At 53.3% G+C, this 23,000-nt stretch overlaps 1 protein-coding gene across 7 annotated transcripts in view; it reads left to right on the top strand.

Annotated features, from left to right (window-relative positions):
* PCBP3 (poly(rC) binding protein 3) overlaps positions 1-23,000 on the top strand; it is a 259,617-nt gene that overhangs the window by 212,706 nt on the left and 23,911 nt on the right. For all 7 annotated transcript variants that reach the window (XM_074264505.1, XM_074264507.1, XM_074264506.1 and 4 more), the window contains 2 exons: positions 18,360-18,494; positions 22,504-22,527. In XM_074264505.1, coding sequence (XP_074120606.1) covers positions 18,426-18,494; positions 22,504-22,527 — 93 coding nt within the window. In that variant the 5' untranslated portion in view covers positions 18,360-18,425. The remainder of the gene's footprint in view (positions 1-18,359; positions 18,495-22,503; positions 22,528-23,000) is intronic.

Here is a 23,000-nt window from a genome sequence, read left to right as displayed (position 1 = left end):
AAATGCCTGTCTATCCCTTTATTATCAATAAAGACTTAGTTTCCATACAGCATTAAGTAGCAAATTCCTTTGCTGCCGAACCCGCCCTTGGTTACTTTGGGGAAGGAAGGAGAGAGAGAAAAGGAACTGACCCATCTCGGTTTAGACCCTCAGTTTACTCCTCATCGTTAGGACAAGGGGACAGGATGTCAGTGCCCAGCCCGGGGCTCTCGCTCCTCACTGTGAGCACTGATCATGGAGCAATGTCAAGTGAATGTCATTATCAGGAGGGGAAAGAGCCTGTGGAGTCAGCCCAGTGCTTACATTCCTGGGGAAGTCTCCAACCCTGTTCCCTCATCTCTAAACAGGGAATGGTCATCCAGGGGCCCTGGGAAGAGGAATATGAGTTCCTATTATAATAATCAGGACGCGGTTTGAGCTTACTTTTATGGTGGGATTGTCTTTAGATGGAAACAAATGGAGGGAAAATGGCTCTCCTGTTGTGAGAGAAGAAGAAGGGAGCACATTTGTAGGCTGGGAATTTTTCCTTGGTTAGTTTGGGAAGGGTATTAATCCTCTGATGAAAAATTCTGGCTTCTTGATCGCATCCTTCTAAGTATTCAGTAGGAGCAAAATGTTTGTAGATTGCAGCCCGAATTGCTACCTTTGTTTTTACAGTCAATTGTGTCAAAGCAAATTTCAGTGTGGAGTCCTGGGGATTCATTGGGTGCTCTGAATGATGCATCATTTCCCTAAATTGCAATCATGATAATAATGGCAGTTACCAGCATTTATGGAGCACCTTAAAATTTGTAGAGTTCTTTACAGAGATCTCATTTAATGAAATCACATCAAGTTCAAGTTGCCTTGTGTGTTGCCGAGTGTCTCCTCCCTCCCTTCCCCCAGCCCTCCAGCCCCGACTCAGGGCAGTCCTTCATTACCTCAGCAGCACACGGTGGCATTGGACACTAATGGGGAATAAATTAAGACTAAGACTTTCTGAAGCCCTAATCCTGCACAGTCCTGGGCTTGGCTGGGCTCCCCAGGATGTTTCAGCCTCCTTCTCACACCTCCCTGGGGAAGTCCTGTACCCGAGCTCTTGTCCCTCCAGCCCCCAGATGTACGGGGCCTCTCCTTCAGAGCTGGAAGCCCTGTGCCCTGAGAAGAGACAGTTGCCTTTGCTCCCCAAAAAGAGAATGAACTTTCATTTATGTGTGTGTGCAGATGTGTATATACACCTTTTATATTATATGTAACATAAAATCATATACATGCTTTTGTGTCTGAGAGAGAAACAGAGACAGAGAGACACAGACAGAGACAGAAAGAGACAGAGAGAGACAGAGATGCACAGAGAGAAACTGAGGCAGCCTAAGAGGAGCTGGGGCTGGGCTGGGGCCCCTCTGATTCTTCTGCCTTTGCAGCCCATTCCCATGTCCGTCCTGGCGCCCATTCCTGCCCGCTACGGGGTGAGCGTTATACCGCACCGGGTCTGACATAACAAAAACCTTGGTGAGATTAAGGGTGCTAAGGCACACTCGCTGTTAATGGAAAATAATTAGGCTGTGTGAATCAAAATTTAATATAAAAAGCTGTAAACAAATGACTGCTGGGTAGTTCATGTTCAGCGGATGCTGAGCCAGAAAATAGTCGATAATACTGTTTTGCCCACTCCTCCTTTGGCCCCTTCTCTCCCAAAGCCCCCTGCCCCCCCCCAGGGAGAGGGGAGGCTGTTCTAGCACCGGTGCAGAGAGTGGGGGCGGCATAGGGGGGCAGAGAAGAGGCAAACTGGGAGGGAAGGGGCTGGGCGCTTCACTATCATTTGGGTTGAGGCGTAGGTGGAGTGAGAGTGGATCTGCAGTGACAGGCTCAGAGCCACTATCAGGCAGGGAGGGTGCCCACACACACAGTCACACAGACACGGCTCCTGAAGGACACCCAGTGAAGGCCCAGGCCCAGGGCCCTGCCAGCCGGCACAGCCACATTCGGGAGGGCAGCAGGGAGGGCCCCCAGCCCCAGAAGATGATAAAGCCCTTTGCCCTGGGCCCATCGCCAGCCTCTTCTCCTGGTTCCTAACCAGCCAGGCTCCTGGGAAGAAAGAGACCTGCCCGAATCGCAGTCCCAGCCTCCTCATCTTAGGCCCAGAGGGACCTGGTCAAGCTCTCTCACTTAACATGGGGGCAAACTGAGGCTCAGGAAGGGAAATGACTAACAAGGATTGGAGGGGGGTTGAACCAGAAGCAAAGTTCAGAGAGAAGGGAAACCTTTGCATGAGCGTGGTCTAAATGTGGGGGCCCACAGCCATGCCCATGAACCCCCCAGAGGGCACCCGTCACACCCGGGAAGCAGTGGGCTAAAGGTCAGCTGCTTCATCTGGAACTGCAAAGATAAGCCTTGGAAGGGACCTCCCAGACCATCAAGGGCTGAGGCCACTCGGCCTCCACGTAGAGCCTCCAAGGGGAGGCTCTGCTCCCTCTGTTGGTGACTAAGTGTTCCAAGCCCTGAAGAAGAGAAGAGCAAATACACGTTTTAGAGAATAGGGAGAAAACTCCAGAATAATGGTCTGATTGTCTCAATCAGGCAAATTGAGTTTTATGCAAATGCCATCGGACTCCATCCATGTGTTTGTTTGTTTGGATTTTGCTGAATTGATTTTTTAATCTTTCTTTTTTATTCTTTGTAACTAGGGGTGGGGAGGGAAGAAGGGAGGGCTACATTCAGAAATCAAGAGAATATCAAAACAAAAGATATTAGGAAGAATTCAACAAAAGGGAACATTGCCAAGAAAAATATGTTACCAGGTAGAAAATTAATGGATGTGGGAGATGCTCCGGGCTAGAGTGTTCAGGAGAAATTTGTGGAGAAATGCTGCCATGGGGGGGGGGGGGGTTCGACTTTCACCAGGGTGAGATTTTTTACTTGAGAATATTCTCCAGGCTTCTGTAAATCCCAAAGTAAATCCATTAGAACTCAGAATCGTTGAGGACAGAGCAGAGTTGTTTTTTTTTTTTTTTTCTTTTACCTAGCATAGATTTATTGTTATTTCTTTTTTTAATTATTATTATTATGGTTTTTTAATCAAAGTTTTTTTTTTTTTTTCCAAAACATGTGCAAGGATAATTTTCTCAACACTGACCCTAGAAAAACCTTGTGTTCCCATTTCCTCCCCTCAGAGGGCCAGCAATCCAATCTATGTTAAATATGGTGAAATTGTAGTTAAATCCAATATAGGCATTCATATTCACACAGCTATCTTGAGAGCAGAATAATTTCACAGATTTTAAACATAAACAAGAGAGTCATCTTCACTGACCTGAGCCCAAACAGTCACTGAAATCCCGCCGGCTCCCGCTCCCCAGCCATTGGAGACCCGCCCTTTGGCTCATGTCCACACTGGGGTCCAAAATCAAGAGGCCCACTGCGGTGTTTGCTTGGAATAAAGTGATTCCAGCTGGATTTGATTGAAAATTGATTGAGAGCTGGGCGTCATTCCCACAATCCTCAGGGCCCTATCTCTGATAGCCTGGAGCCGCCAATTCAAAGACTGATGTAGATCCCCCACTTCCTAGACTTATTGTTGGCAAAAATAATCTTGTTTTAAATTCATTTCTCCTGATAACAGGGAAGTTAGGTGTAATCTTGGAGTCAGAGAGAGCTTGGGGCCATCTCAGTCCTGCCCTCCCCCCAGCCCATCTGACATCGGAGAACTTGCGGGTTCCCCAGAGTTTAAGGGACTGCAGCTCACCCAGGACTGGGGAGCCAATGGGGTTTCCCGGCCACAAGACCGACATTCTTTGCGACTTTAGCCCCCAGCTCTCCGCCCCCCAGCCCCCAGAGTCTGTGGTGGCCATTTCTGCAAATGCTCGTGCTTCTGGCGTGCGGTGGCTGGTGGTTAAAATTGCTCTGAACACAAATCTGGCCAGAAGAGGGTCTCCTTCCACACAGGCCCCCTACCCCCTACAACAGAGCCCTGCTGGGCGCCCAAGAAGGCTGCTTTCCCATCAGGCCAGGCGGCTGGTTTAGTTCTCCCTATACAGGGCTGTCTCCTTGTATTTGTCCCGGATGTTCCTTCCCCACACCAGGGAGGCCGCTTTCAAATCTCTGCATCCTGGATCTGTGAGGGGGTGTTCAAGGCCCCGCTGAAGGGGCTCAAGCTAAGCTTTCTCCATCCCCCAAGTCCTTGGGAACCCCTGCTCCCTCCCTCCAACACACACACACACTCACACACAATCACACATACACACACAATCACACATACACACACACATACACTCTCACACATACACACACAGAGACACACATACACACTCTCACACATACACACACACTCACACATACACACACACAGACACACACACACTCTCACACACAGACACACACACTCACTCACTCTCACACACACACAATTACACACTTTGTGTTTCCAGCTCTTGTATTTCCCCTCCTGTGGGAGGGAAATGGGCACAGGAAGGCCCAAGGGCTTCAGTGGTGGATGAACCTTAAGGATCTTACAGATGCAGAAACTGAGGCAAAGTTAAAGAGGCATTAAGGAACAGAGGCAGGGTTTGAAGCCAAGCCTCCAGTTACCCTGCGCTTGCCACTTTATGGTGTAGAAAGTGCTCCTAGCCCGCGCTCATTGGGACTGAAGACAGGAAGATGAGAAAGCTGAGGGTGGAACGGGGTCTGCAATGAGGGTACCAGGAGTGTAGACTTAGGGTCAGGGAGCCCTCCAGCCTTGATCACTCACTAGCTCAGTGACCCGGGCATCTGTAAAATGGGCATCCTAACAGCAGCTCCCTTTTAAGGTCTTAATAAAAGTCAAATGAGCCCAAATTTGTGAATGCTACTTGGTACACAGTAGGCACTCTATAAGTGCTTATCCGCCTTAATAAGTGCCAGACTTCGGGGGGAGAACACCAAACTGTTTCTCTTCTTGGCAGGCAGCAGGGAGCACGGGAGTTACAGGGCAGAAGGAGGGCACGTCTAGGCCCACCCACAAAAAGGCGCTCTCTGGCAGCCGTGCGGAGGGCCGTGGGGGCAGAGGAGCAAGGAGCGTCAGCAGGGCCCGGCTGGGCAGGCAGGGCCCCAGAGTGGTGGGGCTGCTGGCACAGGTCAGGCCGGAGCGCCAAGGCCGTGCTCCCCCAGGGGCTCCTTCAGCTGCTGCTGGGGATGAAGGGGAGGAGTGGGCGGGGTCTGAGCCCCGCCGATGACTTGCACGTTGAGTGACTGATCTCTAGCCCCCCCTCCACGAGCGTCGGAGCGCCCGCTGTGTCCCAAACGTCATTCCGAGGTGACAAAGCTCCCCGGCCCCTAAAGGAGCAGGGCTTCCTCTCAAGGATCTTCCCTGGTTTGGGGGGAGACTCCAGGGCCCAGCATTAAAGGGAAGCAGGCTCGGAGAAGTCATCTAATCCCATGCGCTCATTTTCCTGATGAGTAAACTGAGGCCTGGATGGGGGCGGATCTTTCCCAAGCTGATGCGGCCATTTGGCAGCCGGGCTGTGGTTCAGATTTGTGGGATCCCCTGGAATCCTCCACGTGCTCCTGGCTCCGGCCTCCTCCACGCGGGTCCTGGGCCCATGGGCAGCCACGCCCTTTGCCGAGGTGAGGACTGAGAGGGAACTTCAGAGGTTCGTTTTCCACATGAGGAAGCAGGGACCGGCGCAGCCGGGAGACTGCCCTAGTATCAGCAGGAAGTAGTCGGGAGGGGAGGGTCACAGACGGGGTCCACTGGAGCTGCTGTGCCCCAGGATCTGGGGGGCACAGCTCCCACTGCCCCCCCAAACCCACCAACACCATTCCCTCGGTCACCACCAGCAGCCCCCGATTACACCCCCCGCCGCCATCGCCAGCCCCCCCATACCCCGACAAGGCCCGCAGCAACAGTGCCCGCCAAGCCGCCCGCAGCAGCGGTGGGCACAGCCCCAGGCAATGAAGCCGGCCGGAAGGACGCTTTTCTTCTGGCTCAGAGGAGGGGGGAGCATTACCGCATCAGGAGATTGAAAATCCAAGCAGATTAGTTAGAGGGCATCCATCACCTATGGGATTAGAGCGAGCCGGGCCAGAGGCTTCGGCGTCCCAGATGGGGAGGCCGCGGTCCCTGGCGATTAAGGGCGGATAAGAGGATGATGAGGGGATGCCGCTGATCCCCGCTGGAAACCCGAGAAGAGGCTGCTCAGTCCTGGGGACCAGGGGGAGTCCTGGGGGCCGGGGGGAGTCCGGGGGGCCTGGGGGAATCCTGGGGACTGGGGGGAGTCCTGGGGATCGGGGGTGTCCCAGGGGCCAGGGGGAGTCCTAGGGACCGGAGGGAGTCCTGGGGGTGGGGGGGAAGTCCCGGGGGGCAGGGGGTAGTCCAGGGGGCCTGGGGGAATCCTGGGGACTGGGGGGAGTCCTGGGGATCGGGGGTGTCCCAGGGGCCAGGGGGAGTCCTAGGGACCGGAGGGAGTCCTGGGGGTGGGGGGGAAGTCCCGGGGACCAGGGGGAGTCCAGCCCATCCTACACCCAGTTCAGGGCGGGCCATGAGCTTCCTAAGCCCCGGGGCCTCCGAGGTCCTCCTGCCCCCGGCCGGCCCTTGTCCCACACCCAGTTAGACGAGAGTCCCTGCTTCTGGCTCTCCTGGGACATCCCTAAGCCCGGGTTGCTTCTGCTCAGAGAGGGAGGAGAGGGGGTTTCTGGCCAGCAGCTGGTTTCCCCCAGCACTGGCAGCCTGCCGGGGGAGGGGGCAGCTCTGCTCGGCCAGGGCCAGGCTGCCCGCGGGTTCCCTCGCTGTGGGACGGGCATAGAACGGACGTGGAAGCTTAGGGGCTCCGAGCCAGAACCAGGACCGATAATGGCAAGATCCTCGGCCCCTTCTTAGGGGTAACGCGGCCCCAGGCCCTCAGGGGCCACCCCTTTGCTTCGCCATGCTTTGCAATGCCATCCAAGCGCCGCCTCCCTGGGGCAAGACCCCAGCTTTACAGAGACAAGGCGGGGGAGGCGCTGCCCTTGGGAACGGACCTTCTGGGGGGAGGCGGCACTGGCTCTGCGACCCTCGGGCAGCGTCCAGGTGAGGGGCAGAGCCCCGAGGCCGTCCCCGGTCCTTCTGTCCTGTCCCAAATCCTCTCCCTATGCTTCCTCCCACCTCTGGCATCTGCCTCCCGACTTCATCCCGTCACCTCGCACTTAGCATAGCAGCTGGCACACAGTAGGTGCTCACTCAACAGTTAACACACTGCCTGGCACACAGTAGGTGCTCACCCAATGCTTAACATGTTGCCCAGAACACAGTAGGTGTCCAATCAATGTTGTGATCACTCAACAAAAGCTTTTGTCTCTAAATTTCTAATTGATCAAGTCCGGGGCGGGGAGAGGGGGTTCCAGCCTCTGCTGAGCCCTCTCTGCTCCCGGCCGTGTCTCCTCTCGGTCTCTGTGCCGTTGCTCTCTCCTTGCTCTCTCCTTGTTCTCTCTGGCTCAGTCTCTGTTGCCCTGTCGTCGTCTATCTATAATGTGCCTGAAGGAGGCTCTGGGCCCTCCTCGCCTGGGAGATGTCATCAGGGGCCCAGGGCTTCAGCGGCGCTGCTCGCAGATTAATTGTCCAGTTCTAGACTTTACCCTGAACTTCCTTTCAGAGACACCTGGAACTACGCGGTCCGAAGCAGCCATCGGCCTCTCTCCCTGCCCACTCGCCCCTCTGCCAAGTGTCGTGGCTGCCGAGCGGCCGGGCCTCTGTCCGCTGAGGGTCGTTGCTGCCCTCTCCTTCTCCCTCTCTCCTGGAGCGCTTGCCCAAACCGCTTCCATCCCGGCCTCCCTCCCACCTCCGCCGAGCCCTCGCTCTGCTCACAGACCCCCCTTAGTTCAACCACGGTTACCTCTCCTGGGACGCTGCAAGGGCCCGTGAGAGACCCGAACCCCTTGGACAAGCACGGACGTCTCCATTAACGCCGGGTGCGCTCTGAGCTGGCCCACTAAGGCGCAGAAAGCAGAGGGAGGGAAAGCAGTAAGCACTAAGGGAGCCCTTACAATTATGAAAGGAATGAGCATCGCTTTTTGCTGAGCGAGCCCCGTTTGGCCCGGTGACCCCGGGCCTTTGCAGGACGAGACTGGCTGGAGCCTGGTGCTTCCTGCCAGGGCTGGGACACGGCTCATTCCCGCCCTGCTTCGGGACTGAAGCCGCTCCTTTAGGGAGAGCCGGGAGTCCGTGGGCCGTGGGGGAGCGAGCCTTCCGGAGCCGGGCAGGGATGTTAGGCCAGCGTTTGCTCTCCTGGGCCTGCCCTGCCCTGAGCAGTTGTAGTACGAGTCCAGGGGCGGTCATCAGGGCCCATAAAGGCCCCGTCTCTGGGGGGCGCCTCTATCCCCGTCTGGTGGGCGGGGCTGCCCCCCGACATCCGAGGTGGTAACTCTGCCTCTCGTGATGGATTTTTTCCTCCCTTTTGTGAGATCTTGTGATTTTTAAAATTAAAATGTAGCACGTTCCCTGGATGCCTTTTATGTGGAGTCACGCCCTCCCAGGGCCCAGCTGGAACCCTGCCTCGGACAAGGGCAAACGCTCCCCACAAGCGTCCGACAGCAGTGCAATGAGCTGCTTAAGAGCCACCCATCTTTCCCATGCGTACGTGGGCACCGAGAGCGGGCCCAGAAGCCTCCCGGCAGGGGCGGGGGCCAGCCCCAGAGGCGCCGGGACAGGAGGAGCAGGGTCCCGGGTGCGGCAGGGCTTCGGCTCCCCGGCTTCCCCGCTGATGCCCCTGGACAGCGTGATGGTTAAGTGTGGAGGACGGTGTGGCAACGGCAGCTCGGGAGCACGGCCGGGTCTTGGGTCACACACACGGAGCTTTAAGGCTCCTCCCCTGGGAAGCAGGACGTTACTGCTTGGGACTCCAGAAGCCCAGAGCCCCCCTCCCCCAGCCCCCGCCCCCCACCTCCAAGATGTAATTTGATGTGAGGGCCCGGACAAGAGCACGGCGTCTAATGAGTTCTGTCAGTTTGTGCTCTCCTGGCTCTTGTGTGCGCTGACGTGGGCACTGGGCTGTGAAACACAATGAGTCAGGGCCGCGCCTGCGGTCCCTGCTTCCGAGGAGCGCTTCCTGAAGGAGCTGGGACCCCCTCCTGGGAGCAGGGTGGGCGCCGTCCTGACCTGGAATCAGCCAGGGCCACGCAGCTTGGGCGGGGTCGCCACCGTGGGGTTCCACGTGTGGAAAGAGCAAGGGCAGAAGCCTTTCCCCTCTCCAGCCCGTGGCCCCCATGTGATGGCTGTAAAGCCGTCCTCATCCATTGGCGTTGCTCTTGCGGGTGATCTCCCAGCAACCCATTCACTTGAAAGATCTGCGAGGCTTCCGGGTTCGATGAAAGTCTCACACAACAGACACTAATTCTTCTAGTTTGGATATCTCGGGGAAGGAATTCCTGGGCTCTTCCTCAAAAACAGTACACTTCCGGGTGAGGCAGTGGAGAGGGCACCGGCCCCGGAGTCAGGAGGACCCCAGTTCTAATCGCTTAGCCCCAAATACCTTTCCGGAGCCTCTGTGTCCGTGCTAGGGAGCCTTCCCAGGTATCCCCCGGAGCCTGGGCCAGAGTGAGCCCCCTGCTCGGGACGGTCCCCCAAGGACAGCGGGTGACAACTCCACAGACGGCCTCCATACTCGCAATGGAAATTTTCAGCAGAAAAAGCCCCATCTCTGCCATGTTTCTCTATTCTATAAACTTTGACTGAGAGATGGTAGTTCAGTCGATTTTGCTTCCGTGAGGAGAGGGGCGCTCTCAGCCAGCAGGTTCTGAGGACCCCAAAGCGCGTCCTTCTCTACATACTAACCCGTGGGTGTAGAACGACAGACGGCAGACCGGCCAAGCGGACAGAGGCCGGCTTTGTCAGCCTCCAGCACAGCGGCTCAGGAAGGGCCCAGGCCGGCCTTGAGACCCGAAGAGCCGGGCTGCCTCTGACCTTTGCCCGTGCTAGTCCTTTCTCGGAAACCTCAGGCTCTGCTTCGGTTTGATTTTCTGCAAACTGAAGGTGCTTCTGGGAGCTGTCGGCCCTCCCGCAGGTGCTCCTGGGACCAGGAGAGCATCTTCTATCAGGGAAGGGTGAGCTGGGCGCCAGAGCCAGCAGTAGGATCGGGGAAGGGTGAGCTGGACGCCAGAGCCAGCAGTAGGATCGGGGAAGGGTGAGCTGGGTGCCAGAGCCAGCAGTAGGATCGGTCTGTTCAACATCTCTGACAAGTGTTTAATTGTAATGCAGAGGAAGCGGAGGCTCTCAGCGCACCCCGAGCTCTGGCTTTCCCTGCCATCCATGTTCCCAGGCGCTGTGTCCCTCGTTAGGATGGACCCGGGAGGTGAATCTGTCACCGTGGCCACCACTTTGTTCTGTTCCCCGTTACCTTCTCCATTGCAGCTTTCGGCCCTTTTCTTTTCTGCATGTTTGTGGATAGGGCTGAGAGAAGTGAGGGAAGCCAGGAACCCTGGGTCTCCACTTGCCACAGGGCCTGGGGCTCTTGTTCTCTAACCCTGGCCGAGTCATCTCAATCCCCTCTCGTCCCCTGCCACAGGGAGGCCGATCCCCTGCCTCCTCAGGGGCTGTTGGAGACTGAAGTCCCCGGGCCTCCTTCCCGTCCTCCCTCTCCCAGCCCGTCCCTGACCAATCAAAGCCCCGTGGCTCGTAGAGACGTTCATCCATTCCCTGCAGTGCATTGTTAGGGAGCCATCTTAGAATGCCCTCTCACATGCAATGACCACAGCTGCCCACAGTGTCCCATCGGGAAGGGACAGGAGGATGCTGGGCCCGAGCAGAAGTCAGGCCAAGGCTCCTCCCTCGCACTCATCTTACACTGAGGGCCAGGGAGCATTGCCTCCCATTTCCATAGATGACACTTCATTTCCTAACTCTGCGTAGCCCTCCACCCCTTACGTGCAACCCCTCCTTAGCTCTGCCTGTCGAGATCCTGAGCTTCCTTGAAAACAGGCCCCAACACGTGATCTAAATTCCACTCTGGATTCTTAACTACACAGCATCTTCAGTTTTGCTTGGGAGGGGGTCAATTTTCTTTGGGAGGGGGTCTAAGCATGCATTTGTAAGTCAGGACTTCCTAGGATTCGTGGAAAACAGAAAGAAAAAGTAGAAAAAAATAGGAAAGTAGTTGTATAAAATATATTAAAAAATTGAGAACCATTTTCATCGCAGCCAACAGTTAATTCATATTCTTTAATTTAGCTTAAATTGGGTCTACAATATTAAATCTATAATCCCCTTTTGGGAATGAGTTACTTAGATGTTCAATTCTTGAACTGAAATGGTTGTATGATCCAGAAGCAAACAAAATTATGAATTAAGAAGAAAAATTGCTCATATTCTACAATATAGAAATATGAACATCTAAGTAACTCATTCCCAAAGGGGATTCTAGATTTAATATTGTAGACCCAATTTCCCAGTTGTGTTTGTCTTAAAAGGGGCCTGAAAAGGGCGAGCCCGGGAACACAGCGTTGGATCCCCCGAATTCTGGGTCACCGACTCTGTGTCAGCCAGTAGCTTAGAAAACACAGTGGAGCGCTTTACAGATTGTAGTCAGCTAAAGCTGCAGCCCATGATGCACCAGCCCAGTGGTAAATGTTGGGATCTTGTTGCAGAGTGGGGATCTTATCAGAAAGATCCTCCTCCCGTGAGGAAATTCGGGGGACTGAGCAGCTTTGACATCTCAAACTGAGGCACAGCGTGAGGGGGCAGAGCGACTCGGCAGCTGCAAGGGAACCTGCGGCTTTTTCAGCTTCCCATCTCTGGCGATCCCGGGCGCTTCTGCCCTTGCCGGAAGACACTGGCCCGTTTTGGTGAGACTTGACGCCATCTGCCTCCGCAAGTCCCAGTGGATGAATGCTCCCAAGCCGAAGCGGAAGGAGGCTGGACCGGCTGTTTTTGTATACGTTTGATGCCACAGGAGCCCATCGAAGAAACCCTTAAATGACTGGGACACGGCGCCTCCTGGGGATTTCAAAGGTTCAAAGGTCCTCGGACCCCCAAAGAGCTTTGGGAGTTTTTCCTGGCTGACTCCATCAGCTTTCAGGGAGAGATCATTTTAGAATCACAGACTTTTGTTTAAAGGTATTTGATCGCTAGAAAACTTTTCCTCACAGCGAGGAAACAGGGTTATTTTCTGGGAAGATTCTAATCGTCTTCCTCCCCTTGATGTTACCTAAGTGATCCAACCTGTGACCCGGGAGGGGATGCGGAGGTGAGATATTATCCAGGGGAGGTTCTGAAGGTCCGGTGCCCTACAAAGAAGGCATCTCATCATCACATGAAAAGGGGCCTTTTTTCATGTTTCCATCCCCAGAATCCTATTCAGAGGCAAATACTGAAAGCCCACAGGAAACTATTCTGCCCGGTCAGCAGGGGTTTCAGCCATCTCCAAGGAAAGGCGCATTTCGATAACAATTAGGACCTGCCACACATTTTCCTTCAAACAGCCCTTTGAGGGAGCTGGCGTGGGGCAATGGGAGCCAAGATGACAGGAGAGAAAGAGAGAGAAACCAGAGATTTCTGGTGTGGCCACCCTTCTGGGCCTCAGTTTTCTCATCTATAAAATGGGGACAAGGGAATACTTCCTCTAGAATCTTTGTGAGGAGGATCAGCAGGAGCACTTTCTTTTCATCATCCCTTCGGCACATCCCTGGCTCTCCACTTAGAACACCAGGGCCTGGTTCAGCCTTCACCAGCTCCTATCAGGACTCCAGGGGCCCTTAACTGGACCCTGTCTCCCCTCTCCAGCCCTCCTCGTCATGTCACCGTAGCCATCGCGGAGCCCAGGCCTGTCACTGCCCACTGGCCAGGGCTCCTCAGCAGACCTGTCCAAGGAGAGGGCGGAAGGGGCTTTCCCAGGGTTTCTTTTCCAATCCCCCCGAGTTTTGCGGCGGGACTTAAGGGAATGGTGCATTTCTCATCCGCGCCTCCCATCCTTTGCCCGGCCCCCCTCGGGGTCCTTGCTGCCCCTCGGCGTGGTCCTAAGCACAAGAGCACAGTTCTGGGCTGACGTGCGGGCGATGGCTTCTCCCCCACCCAGCGTGTGCTCCTTTGTTCTGGTCCCGCTGACAATGCCATTGACGTCATAATCCTGGGTCCGTTTCCTTGGGAGAGAGCGTGTTCCCAGGAGATAAAGCCAGTCTCCAAGAGCCTTGTGTGGGGTCCTAATGGAAAGCTCAGCTCCCAGCAGAGAGCAGAGCTAGAGCTAGCCAATCAGAGCCCCGCTTCTCCCGGGCCAGCCCCCCCAGAGACATCAGGCTCCCAGTACCCCAGATCCAAGCCTTTTGTCGACAGTTAACTTTGGCTAGAAGAGGATAATTAAGATGTACAGCCTGGGTTATATTTAGGACCAATCACTGCCCTTTCTGTTCGCTCCTCTCACATCATCCGCTGATGCGAGAAGAGGCAGAATGAGGGGCTCTGGGAGGTCCAGGGCCCCTCCCTCAGGGCTTATCCTAGGAGGATGGGACCCGAGAGCTGGGAAACTGAGGCCCAGAGAAGCGACTTAGCCCCTGTCGGGATTCGAGCCCAATCCTCTAACCTAGGTCTGAGGCGGAATCCCAGCACCTGGGCCCCCCCTGAAAAAGGGAGGGGACTGATAGTGTGGCCACGGACAGACGCTCCCCCACAGCCCAGACTCACCAGGCTCCCTAGCCTGGTCTTTTCCCCTGGAGGCCTTCTTCCTCAGCCTTTCCCTTTCCTTCTACCGCTGCCCCCCCATCTCCTGCCCTCTCCCACCAGGACGGCATTTCAGGCACTGGCCACGGGCTGGGTGTGCAAAAGTATCAGCAGAGGGGTCCGGACGTCTGAGCGGGCCGGCTGGGAGGCAATGGAGGGTGCCTGAGGGACAAGAGGAGCAAGCTCCTCCCTCTAGTGCCCAGGGGCTGCTGGGACTACCGGGAGGAAAGCAAGCTGCCGAGGGCTGTGGGGAGTGGAGGCTGTCTAATCCAGGGTTCTGGGTCTTGTGAAGGCCTTCCTGCCCAGCACCTCCCTCCACGGTGGCTGGGCCTGCCTTTGGGGGGAAGGCGAACAAGTCTAACTCCTGGATCAGCCTCTCACGGCTCTGAGAACAGTGACCGTGCCTCCCACGGAGGGCTCCCCGGGGCGAGTGCCCAGTTCTAAATCCTCAAAAGGAGGATATTCATTTCTCTCTGTCCGAGACTCCTAAGCTCTAGAGCTGGAAGGGACCTTCCATCGTCTACGCCTCATTTACAAAGAGGAAACTGAGGGACAGGGAAGCTTGACCCCCTAGGGGATGGTTAGTTTTGCAGGGGAAGAGAGTGAATCCAAGGGCGCCTTCCCACCCGCCCCTCCTGCTGAAACACTCATGGAAAGCCAGTCACAAGTGCTGGCGTTCTTGGGAACCTTTCTCTTTGGTCCCGGAATAGCCATTTATTCTGGCTGACCCTCTGGGCTGTCCTCAGTGATTCAGAGTGAAACTGCCTCACCCCGGGGTGCCTTCCTCTCCAAGGAGAAGGAATCCTCGAGCCAGAGAGGACAGGGCTCAGAAAGGGAACTTGAGAGCCCCCTTTTTGTAGTGCACTCTACCAAAGAAAACAAAGAGCCAGCTGGAGCTTCCTTGAGAGAAAATCAGGCAGAGAATGGTTTCTGTTAGCCAGGATCAGTCTCTGTTAGCCAGGACCACTCTCCGTTAGCCAGGGCCCAGTCTCTGTTAGCCAGGACCACTCTCCATTAGCCGGGACCCAGTCTCTGTTAGCCAGGACCACTCTCCATTAGCCGGGACCCAGTCTCTGTTAGCCAGGACCACTCTCCGTTAGCCAGGGCCCAGTCTCTGTTAGCCAGGACCACTCTCCATTAGCCGGGACCCAGTCTCTGTTAGCTAGGACCACTCTCCATTAGCCGGGACCACTCTCCGTTAGCCGGGACCACTCTTCATTAGCCGGGACCCAGTCTCTGTTAGCCAGGACCACTCTCCATTAGCCGGGACCCAGTCTCTGTTAGCCAGGACCACTCTCCATTAGCCGGGACCCAGTCTCTGTTAGCTAGGACCACTCTCCATTAGCCGGGACTACTCTCCGTTAGCCGGGACCACTCTTCATTAGCCGGGACCCAGTCTCTGTTAGCCAGGACCACTCTCCATTAGCCGGGACCCAGTCTCTGTTAGCTAGGACCACTCTCCATTAGCCGGGACCCAGTCTCTGTTAGCCAGGACCACTCTCCGTTAGCCGGGACCCAGTCTCTGTTAGCTAGGACCACTCTCCATTAGCCGGGACCCAGTCTCTGTTAGCCAGGACCACTCTCCGTTAGCCGGGACCCAGTCTCTGTTAGCTAGGACCACTCTCCATTAGCCGGGACCCAGTCTCTGTTAGCCAGGACCACTCTCCGTTAGCCGGGACCACTCTCCGTTAGCCGGGACCACTCTTCATTAGCCGGGACCACTCTCTATTAGCCAGGGCCCAGTCTCTATTAGCCAGGGCCCAGTCTCTATTAGCCAGGGCCCAGTCTCTATTAGCCAGGGCCCAGTCTCTATTAGCCAGGGCCCAGTCTCTATTAGCCAGGGCCCAGTCTCTATTAGCCAGGGCCCAGTCTCCATTAGCCAGGACCACTCTCCATTGGCCAGGACCACTCTCCATTAGCCAGGACCACTCTCCATTAGCCAGGACCACTCTCCGTTAGCCAGGGCCCAGTTTCTGTTAGCCAAGGCCCACTCTCCAGTATCCCGGGCCCCTCCTGGAGGATAAAGGGGGAGGCAAGCATGTTCTCCAGGCCGAGGAGGGTCTCCAGCCCTTTGTCTACATTTTGGCGGGTGGAGCCGGGAGCCGGCTGCCAGCCGCTTTCCTGGGAGCCCCTCCCCACAAGCTGAGCCCCAGGACTGAAGAGTTTTCCACCCGCACCGAGGGAGGGGACAGCCTGAGCAGCTCTCGTGCTCGCCGGAGCGTGAAGCGTGCCTAATTTAATAATGCTGATCATTCTCCAGGCCAGGAGCCTTCACCTCACACATGACCCACTTTTTCAATCAATCGGAAACATTTACATAACAGGCTGACCCAGGGCCTGGAGCTTCTGAGCACAAAGAGAAAGGGCTTTAATTAAAAAGGACCAATTCGCTCGAAAGGGGTGAAAGTGGGCATCAATGTGTGAGATTGGAAGGCGTTGGAGCTCCGCAGTCAAAACGAATTAGCAGGACTCCCGTTATTGGTTGTCTCGGTCTCCGTCAGGAGCTGACAGCCTTGAATTGTTTCTGAGCATCAGTACGGCTTCTTGCCGGATTTACCCTATTTCTTCCGAAATGGAGAGAGCCTCGGGTGTTGGCTGTTTGGCAGGGGTGAAATTTGATTTGGGGTTTTTTGGTTTTGTTTTTTCCTGAGTCAGATGGGGTTAAGTGACTTGCCCAGGGTCACACAGCTAGGAAGTATTAAGCCTCACAGGTTCCAGAGATGAAAGTGGACCCCAGAGACCATCTGGCTCAACCTCTTCATTTTCCAAATGAGGAAACTGAGGCTCAGGGAGGCTAGGGAATTCTGTGAAGGCGTTGTGGTTGTCATCACTAGCGAGACACAAGGAAAAAAGTTCTCGGCTCAGGTGGTCGGGGGGCAGGCGGGGGGATATCCTTCCATGATGGGGGGCTCCCTCATGCTTCAATGAGTTTTTGCTTCCCCATAGAAGTAAGTCCAGATCCTTCCTAAGTAGCCGTGTCAATGAAGGTGGAGAGACCCTTTGGCTGAAAGTGTCGGAGGAAGGAGACAAGGTGGGGCCTGAGTGTGGAGGCTTCATGTGGCCCAGGGTTTGGATGCTGGTCTCAGAAACATTGGCAGTTAGCAAAGTTAGAGGAAAAAGAGAGTCGTGAGAGGCTTTGGGCAGAGGAGGGTCAGAGCTGTACCTGTACCTCAGAGAGATAACTGTGTGAAGAATGGGTCGGAAAGGAGAGCCCCAAGAGAGGGAGAGAGCTCAAGGCTGGGACAGCGGCCCAGGCTGGGGAGGGGAAGCTGAGGGCCTGACCTCGGGGGTGGCCATCGTGTGAGCCCGTGGAAAGGGACGGAGGGGACAGATGTGGTGGATAAAATGGTGGGCTCCAGCCACAGGGTGGACAGGGGAGGTCAAGGTCGTAGGTGGGCATGCACATGTGTGCATGTGTGCATGTGAGAAAGGATGCATGAGTGTGTGCACACAAGAGTATGTGAAAGTGTGTGAGTGTGTGTGAATGTGAAAGAATATGTGTGTGTGCACGAGTGTGTGTGAGTGCATGAGAGAGTGTGAGTCTGTGTTTACATGGGCAAGAGACAGAAAGACAGAGACAGAGACAGAAAAGGAAACAGACAGAGACAGAGAGATACAGAGAGAGAGAGAGAGAGAGACATAGAAAGAGACAGAGGGAGACAGAGAAACAGAGACAGAGTTGAGAGAGAGAGACAAAGATGGAGAGACAGAGACACACACAGAGAGACAGAAACAGAGAAACAGAGAGACACAGCGACTGCGTGTATCTCCTCAGATGCAAACTTGGAGGAGCTGCCTTAGTGTTCCCAATACCCGGCACACACGCAGCGCCCAGCACATAGTAGGAGCTTAAAGAATAATTATTGATTGCGCATCTCCATGTTGGAATGAAAGCTCCTTGAGGGGAGCAACCAGTCCACTCTTGTCTTTGCGTCTCCAGTGGCTAGCACAGCTCCTGGTACATAGTCGGTGCTTAATTAAGTGCGAGTGGAATTAAATGGCACTAATGTTTAAGTGTCCTGCCCAGCTGATGCACAGATGAGCCACCTCCTGAGGATCTGATTATTCTAGAGGCTGCAGTCTCCCTTGCCTCCCTCGTGGGCTTGGCTGATCCCTGGTGCCTTTGCTCCTGCCCTTCTGCCAAGGCCACAACCCTTGTGTCTCCTCCTCTGCCTCAGTGTCCTCCATTACATGCCATGCTCTCTGCCATCTCCCTGTCAGCCTTCTCCCTTCTACGGAGAAGCTCTTTACCTCTTTTGTCTCTTGGGCCCCTCGGCCGTCTCAGAGAATCATGTTATTAAATGCAGCGAGAAGATTACAAAGGGAACTGGTTAAATTGAAATAAAGACACGATTCTCCCACAGCCAGGTTCACGCACTCCGGGATCTATCCATGGCCCTCTTGGTGGTACATAGAGCTGCCCTTAGGAACCTCTGGTCCCCAGGATTGCTCAGCAGCTCAACCCCCTCCTCTTGGATCCAGCTGCAGCTGCTAGTCGGTCGCTTTGGCCTTGCCGTCTTGGTCAGTGAGATGTGACAAGAGAAGGCCCCACTGAGAGGACTGGGCGTTTGTGAAGCTATGACATGGTCTACAATACAATCTTGCTACCGCATCCATTACGTGGCAGGCTGGCCATGCAGGAGCACTTCAAGAAGAGAATGCGTAAACATTACCTGAGTGACGGACTTCGGAGTTGCTAATCTGCCTGTGTTCTCTCTCTGTACAGGTAGCATCCTTTGGGTCCCTTCTGTCCATCCGTGAGGACTCCTCTACTCCTCGACCACCACAGAAAATGGAATCCAAAGTCTCTGAAGGGGGCCTCAACGTGACCCTGACCATCCGCCTGCTCATGCACGGGAAGGTAAGACACACTGAAGGGGAGCGGGGCGGGGCTGCCATTTTGTTTGCTAACTGCCGATGTTTCTGAGACCAAGCACCAGAAGGCACGGGGCCTCTCCCTGAGGCTTCGCCCACAGGACACATGGGGAGGGTGAGAGCCCACAAATGCACATGCTCCCTACCCAGAGGTACCCTATTGATGCCTGCTCAGATAATAAAAAACAGAAAGCTGACCTGCCTGTGCTCTGAGAGCAAGCCCTCGTGGCCTGCTTGCCTACCGAGCTGCCAAGTTGTCGAGGCTCCAAAAGACTTGATTTCACTCATCACAATTTGCTAGGACTTTACCTGGTGCTTCCCTCTCTTCATCAACACAGTGGGTGGAGAAGTCCCTTTAACACTTGTCTGAGGGCTTCAACCTCTTGTCCTTTTAAATCTCTCCTTCACACTCATATGCTCATTCATACTTAATTCTTACAGTAACTTAACCCCTCCTCAAACCCACGTGACCCATTTCTCCAGCACCAACATCACCTCTACTACCCCTGCCCCCTCACTGGACTTCATTGGCCTCCAGAATCCCAAGAATTGCTAGTCTATTAGGTAACCAGCAACTAATCTACAATCCCTCTCTCCTTGGCCCCCCACCATCCCTAAACTACAAGCCACCCTGGTCCTATCCTCCTGAACACTAATGGGGAAAATCATCATTGTCAACTCACACACCCAATTCTTGGAGCATCACTTGAGTTGAGAGCCCCCAACTGTCCCATCTACTCTTATCAACTCCTTTTTTCATTTCCTACAGTGACTCTTATAAACATTTTCTTTCCTTCTTAAGCCACACATGAAAGCCTTGCCCATGCTTACACACTTAATCCCTAAAGGTTATAAAGATAATTTTGCCTCCAACTTAGAGAAGCAACCACAAATTTGGAAGATGTTATCTTCATGGGGAAGACTGGAGCCATTACTGGGAGTCCTGGAGCTGCCCATTTCTCAGACTTTCCCAGCATCACCTCTCCTTCCTTCACTCTCTAAAAAAGGTATCTCTAACTTTTCCTAAGGTTAGCTGCTCTTTCTACCCTTGAACCCATTCCTTCCTGCCTTTCCTAGGACCCTGATCCTCTTCCCCTCAGTAGACAACGTAAGCTCCTTGAGGGCAGGGACTGCATTGGATTTGTCATTGTAACCTCAGCACTTTGTAACTCTCACGTGTTCTGGGTTGCTTGTATCAATTTCCCTTAACATTGCATCTTTCCATTTGTCTGCAAACATGGTTAGACGTCTTCAGCCTTTTTTGAGCCTTCTCTTGACCCTTCAGTCCCATTAATTCTGCTTTCCTTTCACTGCTATCTTGAATAGTCTGTTTTCTTCACTTCCTTACTATATGTTCTCACTCCCATCCCCTTGGACACCTTAATGTCACTCTCACGGTCCTCTAAGGTCACATGACTTCCCAATGGCTAGATCCCATGGCCTTTCTTTCAGTCCTCAAGGTCCTTGCCTTCTCTGAAGTTTCTGGTCTGATTCCTATGGGCTTTTTCCTTGGTTCTTTCGGTGCTCCTTTCTCCCTACTGACCTTTTCTCAGTCCCTGCCATTCGTTTCTTTTTCTGTTCCCAACCTCTTCAGTTTGGTTTTATTTCGTCCTTTCTTTCTCTAAATTCTCCCTTTTGACAGTTTCATTCATTTCCATGTCTTCAGCTGCCATATCTTTGCAGATAATTGTCAAATTTCTATATCCAGCTTTGACCTCTTTCTGAGTTCTAGACCTATACGTCTAGGTGTTGTTAGAACACTGCTAGCTCGATCATCACCATTGATCCCGGTTTCCAAATTCACTACTGCTATCCTTTATAGGATTGTTGGAACAATCTTGTTTACAATTGGAGGCAGTGTGACGTGGTAGAGAAATCAATGACTTGCAGCAGAGAATCTGGGCTTAAACCCCATTGTGATAATTTACTTCTTATCTGACTTTGAGCAAGAAACGTTCCTCTCTGGACCTATTTTCTTATCTGTAAAGTGAAGAGAGTTGAATTAGACGACCATTGTGTTGCTTCTAGCTCTAAATCAAGGCCCTAGAATTGTACTGGTCCTCCTTTGCTTGAACAACTTGAGCTGCTCCCTATTGCCTCCTGAGAGATAGTTGCATCCCTCTTCCTGGCCTTTGAGGACCTCCACACTACCCTTCCATACTTGCCACAAATCACTCCCTTGTTTATACTCCAGTTTCCCAAGAAATTTTAACAATCACTTATTCCGCCTCCCCCACCCCGCCATGCACGGTGCTTACTATACCATACTCTTCCTTGGCCAAACCTAGAATGCCCCATCTTCTCCATCTTTACCACTTGAGGGTCTCTTCATCCCTTGAAGTCACCTTTAAAAAGTTTTTTGACAAAACCTTCTTTAACAACCTTCCCCCTCAGCCTTCTTCCACAACTGATACCTCTGTAAAAACAAAAACAAAAAAACAAAAACAAAAACAAAAAAACAAACAAAAACAAAAAAACAAAAAACAAAACAAAACAAACAAACAAAAACGTAATATTGTATCGCATACCAGTCTGTTAATTCTTGGTTCCGTGAGGGTAATGGCCATTTTGTATCGAGACTTGGTATCTCCCTCAGGATACAGCGCCATGCTATGCGTAGAGAAGGCACTTAGTAGATTCTTGTTGCATTATATTACATTGCCCCATAGCCCAGAGACCTGTTGTAAATATCCTTTCGGAGAAGAGTAACTTGAACAGATACTTGGTCTAGAACCAACACAAGGGGCTCCTTTCATTTCTGTTTAATAGATGCTTGTTACATTATATTTCATCGGCCCATAGCTCAGAGACCTGTTGTAAGTATCTGATACTTTCCTAGAAACAGATGCTTGGTCCAGCACTATACAATGGGCTCCTTTCATTTCTGTTCGATGTGAAACAAGTATCTTCTTCTGTGGCTGCATAGATGAGGCCACAATGAAAGGCACAATGGCAAAGATCACTATAGCAATGATGAGAATGAATCAAGTTTCCAAAGGCACAATTTCCTTGGGTGGCTGGGTTTGCTCTCTGGTGAAATGCCTCAAGGCAAAGACAGATAGGGAGCGTTTATGTTTTCTCCGGAAGAGGAGGTCCATGGCATCAGAAAGGTGATGTCTTAACTTAGAGAGGAATTGGAGTTAAGTGAGGGAGGGCTGGGCAGGGTCCCCAGTCTCAGTCTCTCCTCCAGAGCCATCTGGGTCCAGGGGCAAGATATGGATCCGCACAGCCAGAGATGGCCCTGGATGCAGTGGGAGACCCCGGTCTTTTTAAACCAAAGTCTTTCCAAGGTCTTAGTTTGTCTGAGGCGATGCCCATTTAATGAGTAAGACTAGGTAGGACAAAAATAAAAACAAATCCAGAGAAAAACCCAAACATGTAGCTACCAATCTAGGACTAAATGGTGACAGTCCCGTGGCTCAGCGCAGCCACGCGCTGCCGGCAGAGGCCCTCGGCCCCTCCTGGCTGTGGAACGGGCTCCTCTACTGTCTGGGTTATCAGAATGGATCGGCGTGGAGTGGTCTCGTACCACGCCGCAAAGCCCCAAAGTCCCTCCAAAGACACGATTTTAAGGTTATGTGAACCGAGAAGGGTTTTAAGCCTCCTTAATATGATGGAAGAGGGATTTCTTTTTCATCACTGACTCCCCGCACATTTCCCTAAAGGTCTCGTGTTTATATATAGAGCATCTCAGGAACGATTCATCTGGAAAACAGTCAGCTGCGTGTCTTCTCTAGCCGGACGCGCTCCCCTGATTCCATGTTGTTTACAGACTTTGTTAAAACACGTGCAAAGGCAACTGGGGAAGCAATAGCTACTTATCCAATGAGCACGTTCATTTTTCTGGAATGGGGAGAGAAAAAAAGCCATTCCCCTGCTTTGGGCTCCCAGGGGAATGGGCAGCCTCAGCCCCCCGGCTCCCTTAGCGAGCCTCATCTCCGCTCCAGCTCTGGGCAGCTGAAAGCTCATTTTTTGTCTTCTCTTTTTTTCTGCAGGAAGTTGGAAGCATCATTGGGAAGGTAATTATTTCCTGGAATGTCTTCCTTTATCTCTCCATGTTCTGATCCGGTAATGCCTGATTATATTAATTGTGAGCACACGTTGGGTAAATTGCTAGTCTGAAATGGCAACTAAAAATAATCCTCGGTTCCGTAACAAGCCCCGATGTGGCCAAGAGCCCCCGAGACCCTTCAATTCTCTCTCCTGCCTGCCTTCATTTCAGACCACATCAAAGTCATGCTGCTCTATTTGCTTTTTAAACACCAGCAAGGAGGAGACTCGACAGCCTCCCTAGTAATTAATGGCTGTTCCACAGTGACGCTCCTCACGGGGAACCTAAGCCGTGCCGGCTTCAGTCAAAGCTGTTTTGTCTTGCCTTTTCCCCAGGATGAGCTGAGAATCAGGGGCAAGCAGCCTCTGGCCATGAGCTTTGACCAGGAAGCAGCCACAGTTCTGTGGAGTTTCTGTTTTCTCATGGATCTGAGAGGTCTCA

Source organism: Sminthopsis crassicaudata, chromosome 4 (assembly GCF_048593235.1).
Source record: "Sminthopsis crassicaudata isolate SCR6 chromosome 4, ASM4859323v1, whole genome shotgun sequence".
In the NCBI taxonomy this organism is placed as follows: domain Eukaryota; kingdom Metazoa; phylum Chordata; class Mammalia; order Dasyuromorphia; family Dasyuridae; genus Sminthopsis; species Sminthopsis crassicaudata.
The sequence above is the reverse complement of the archived record's forward strand: the minus strand, read 5'-3'. Positions and strand labels throughout refer to the sequence as shown.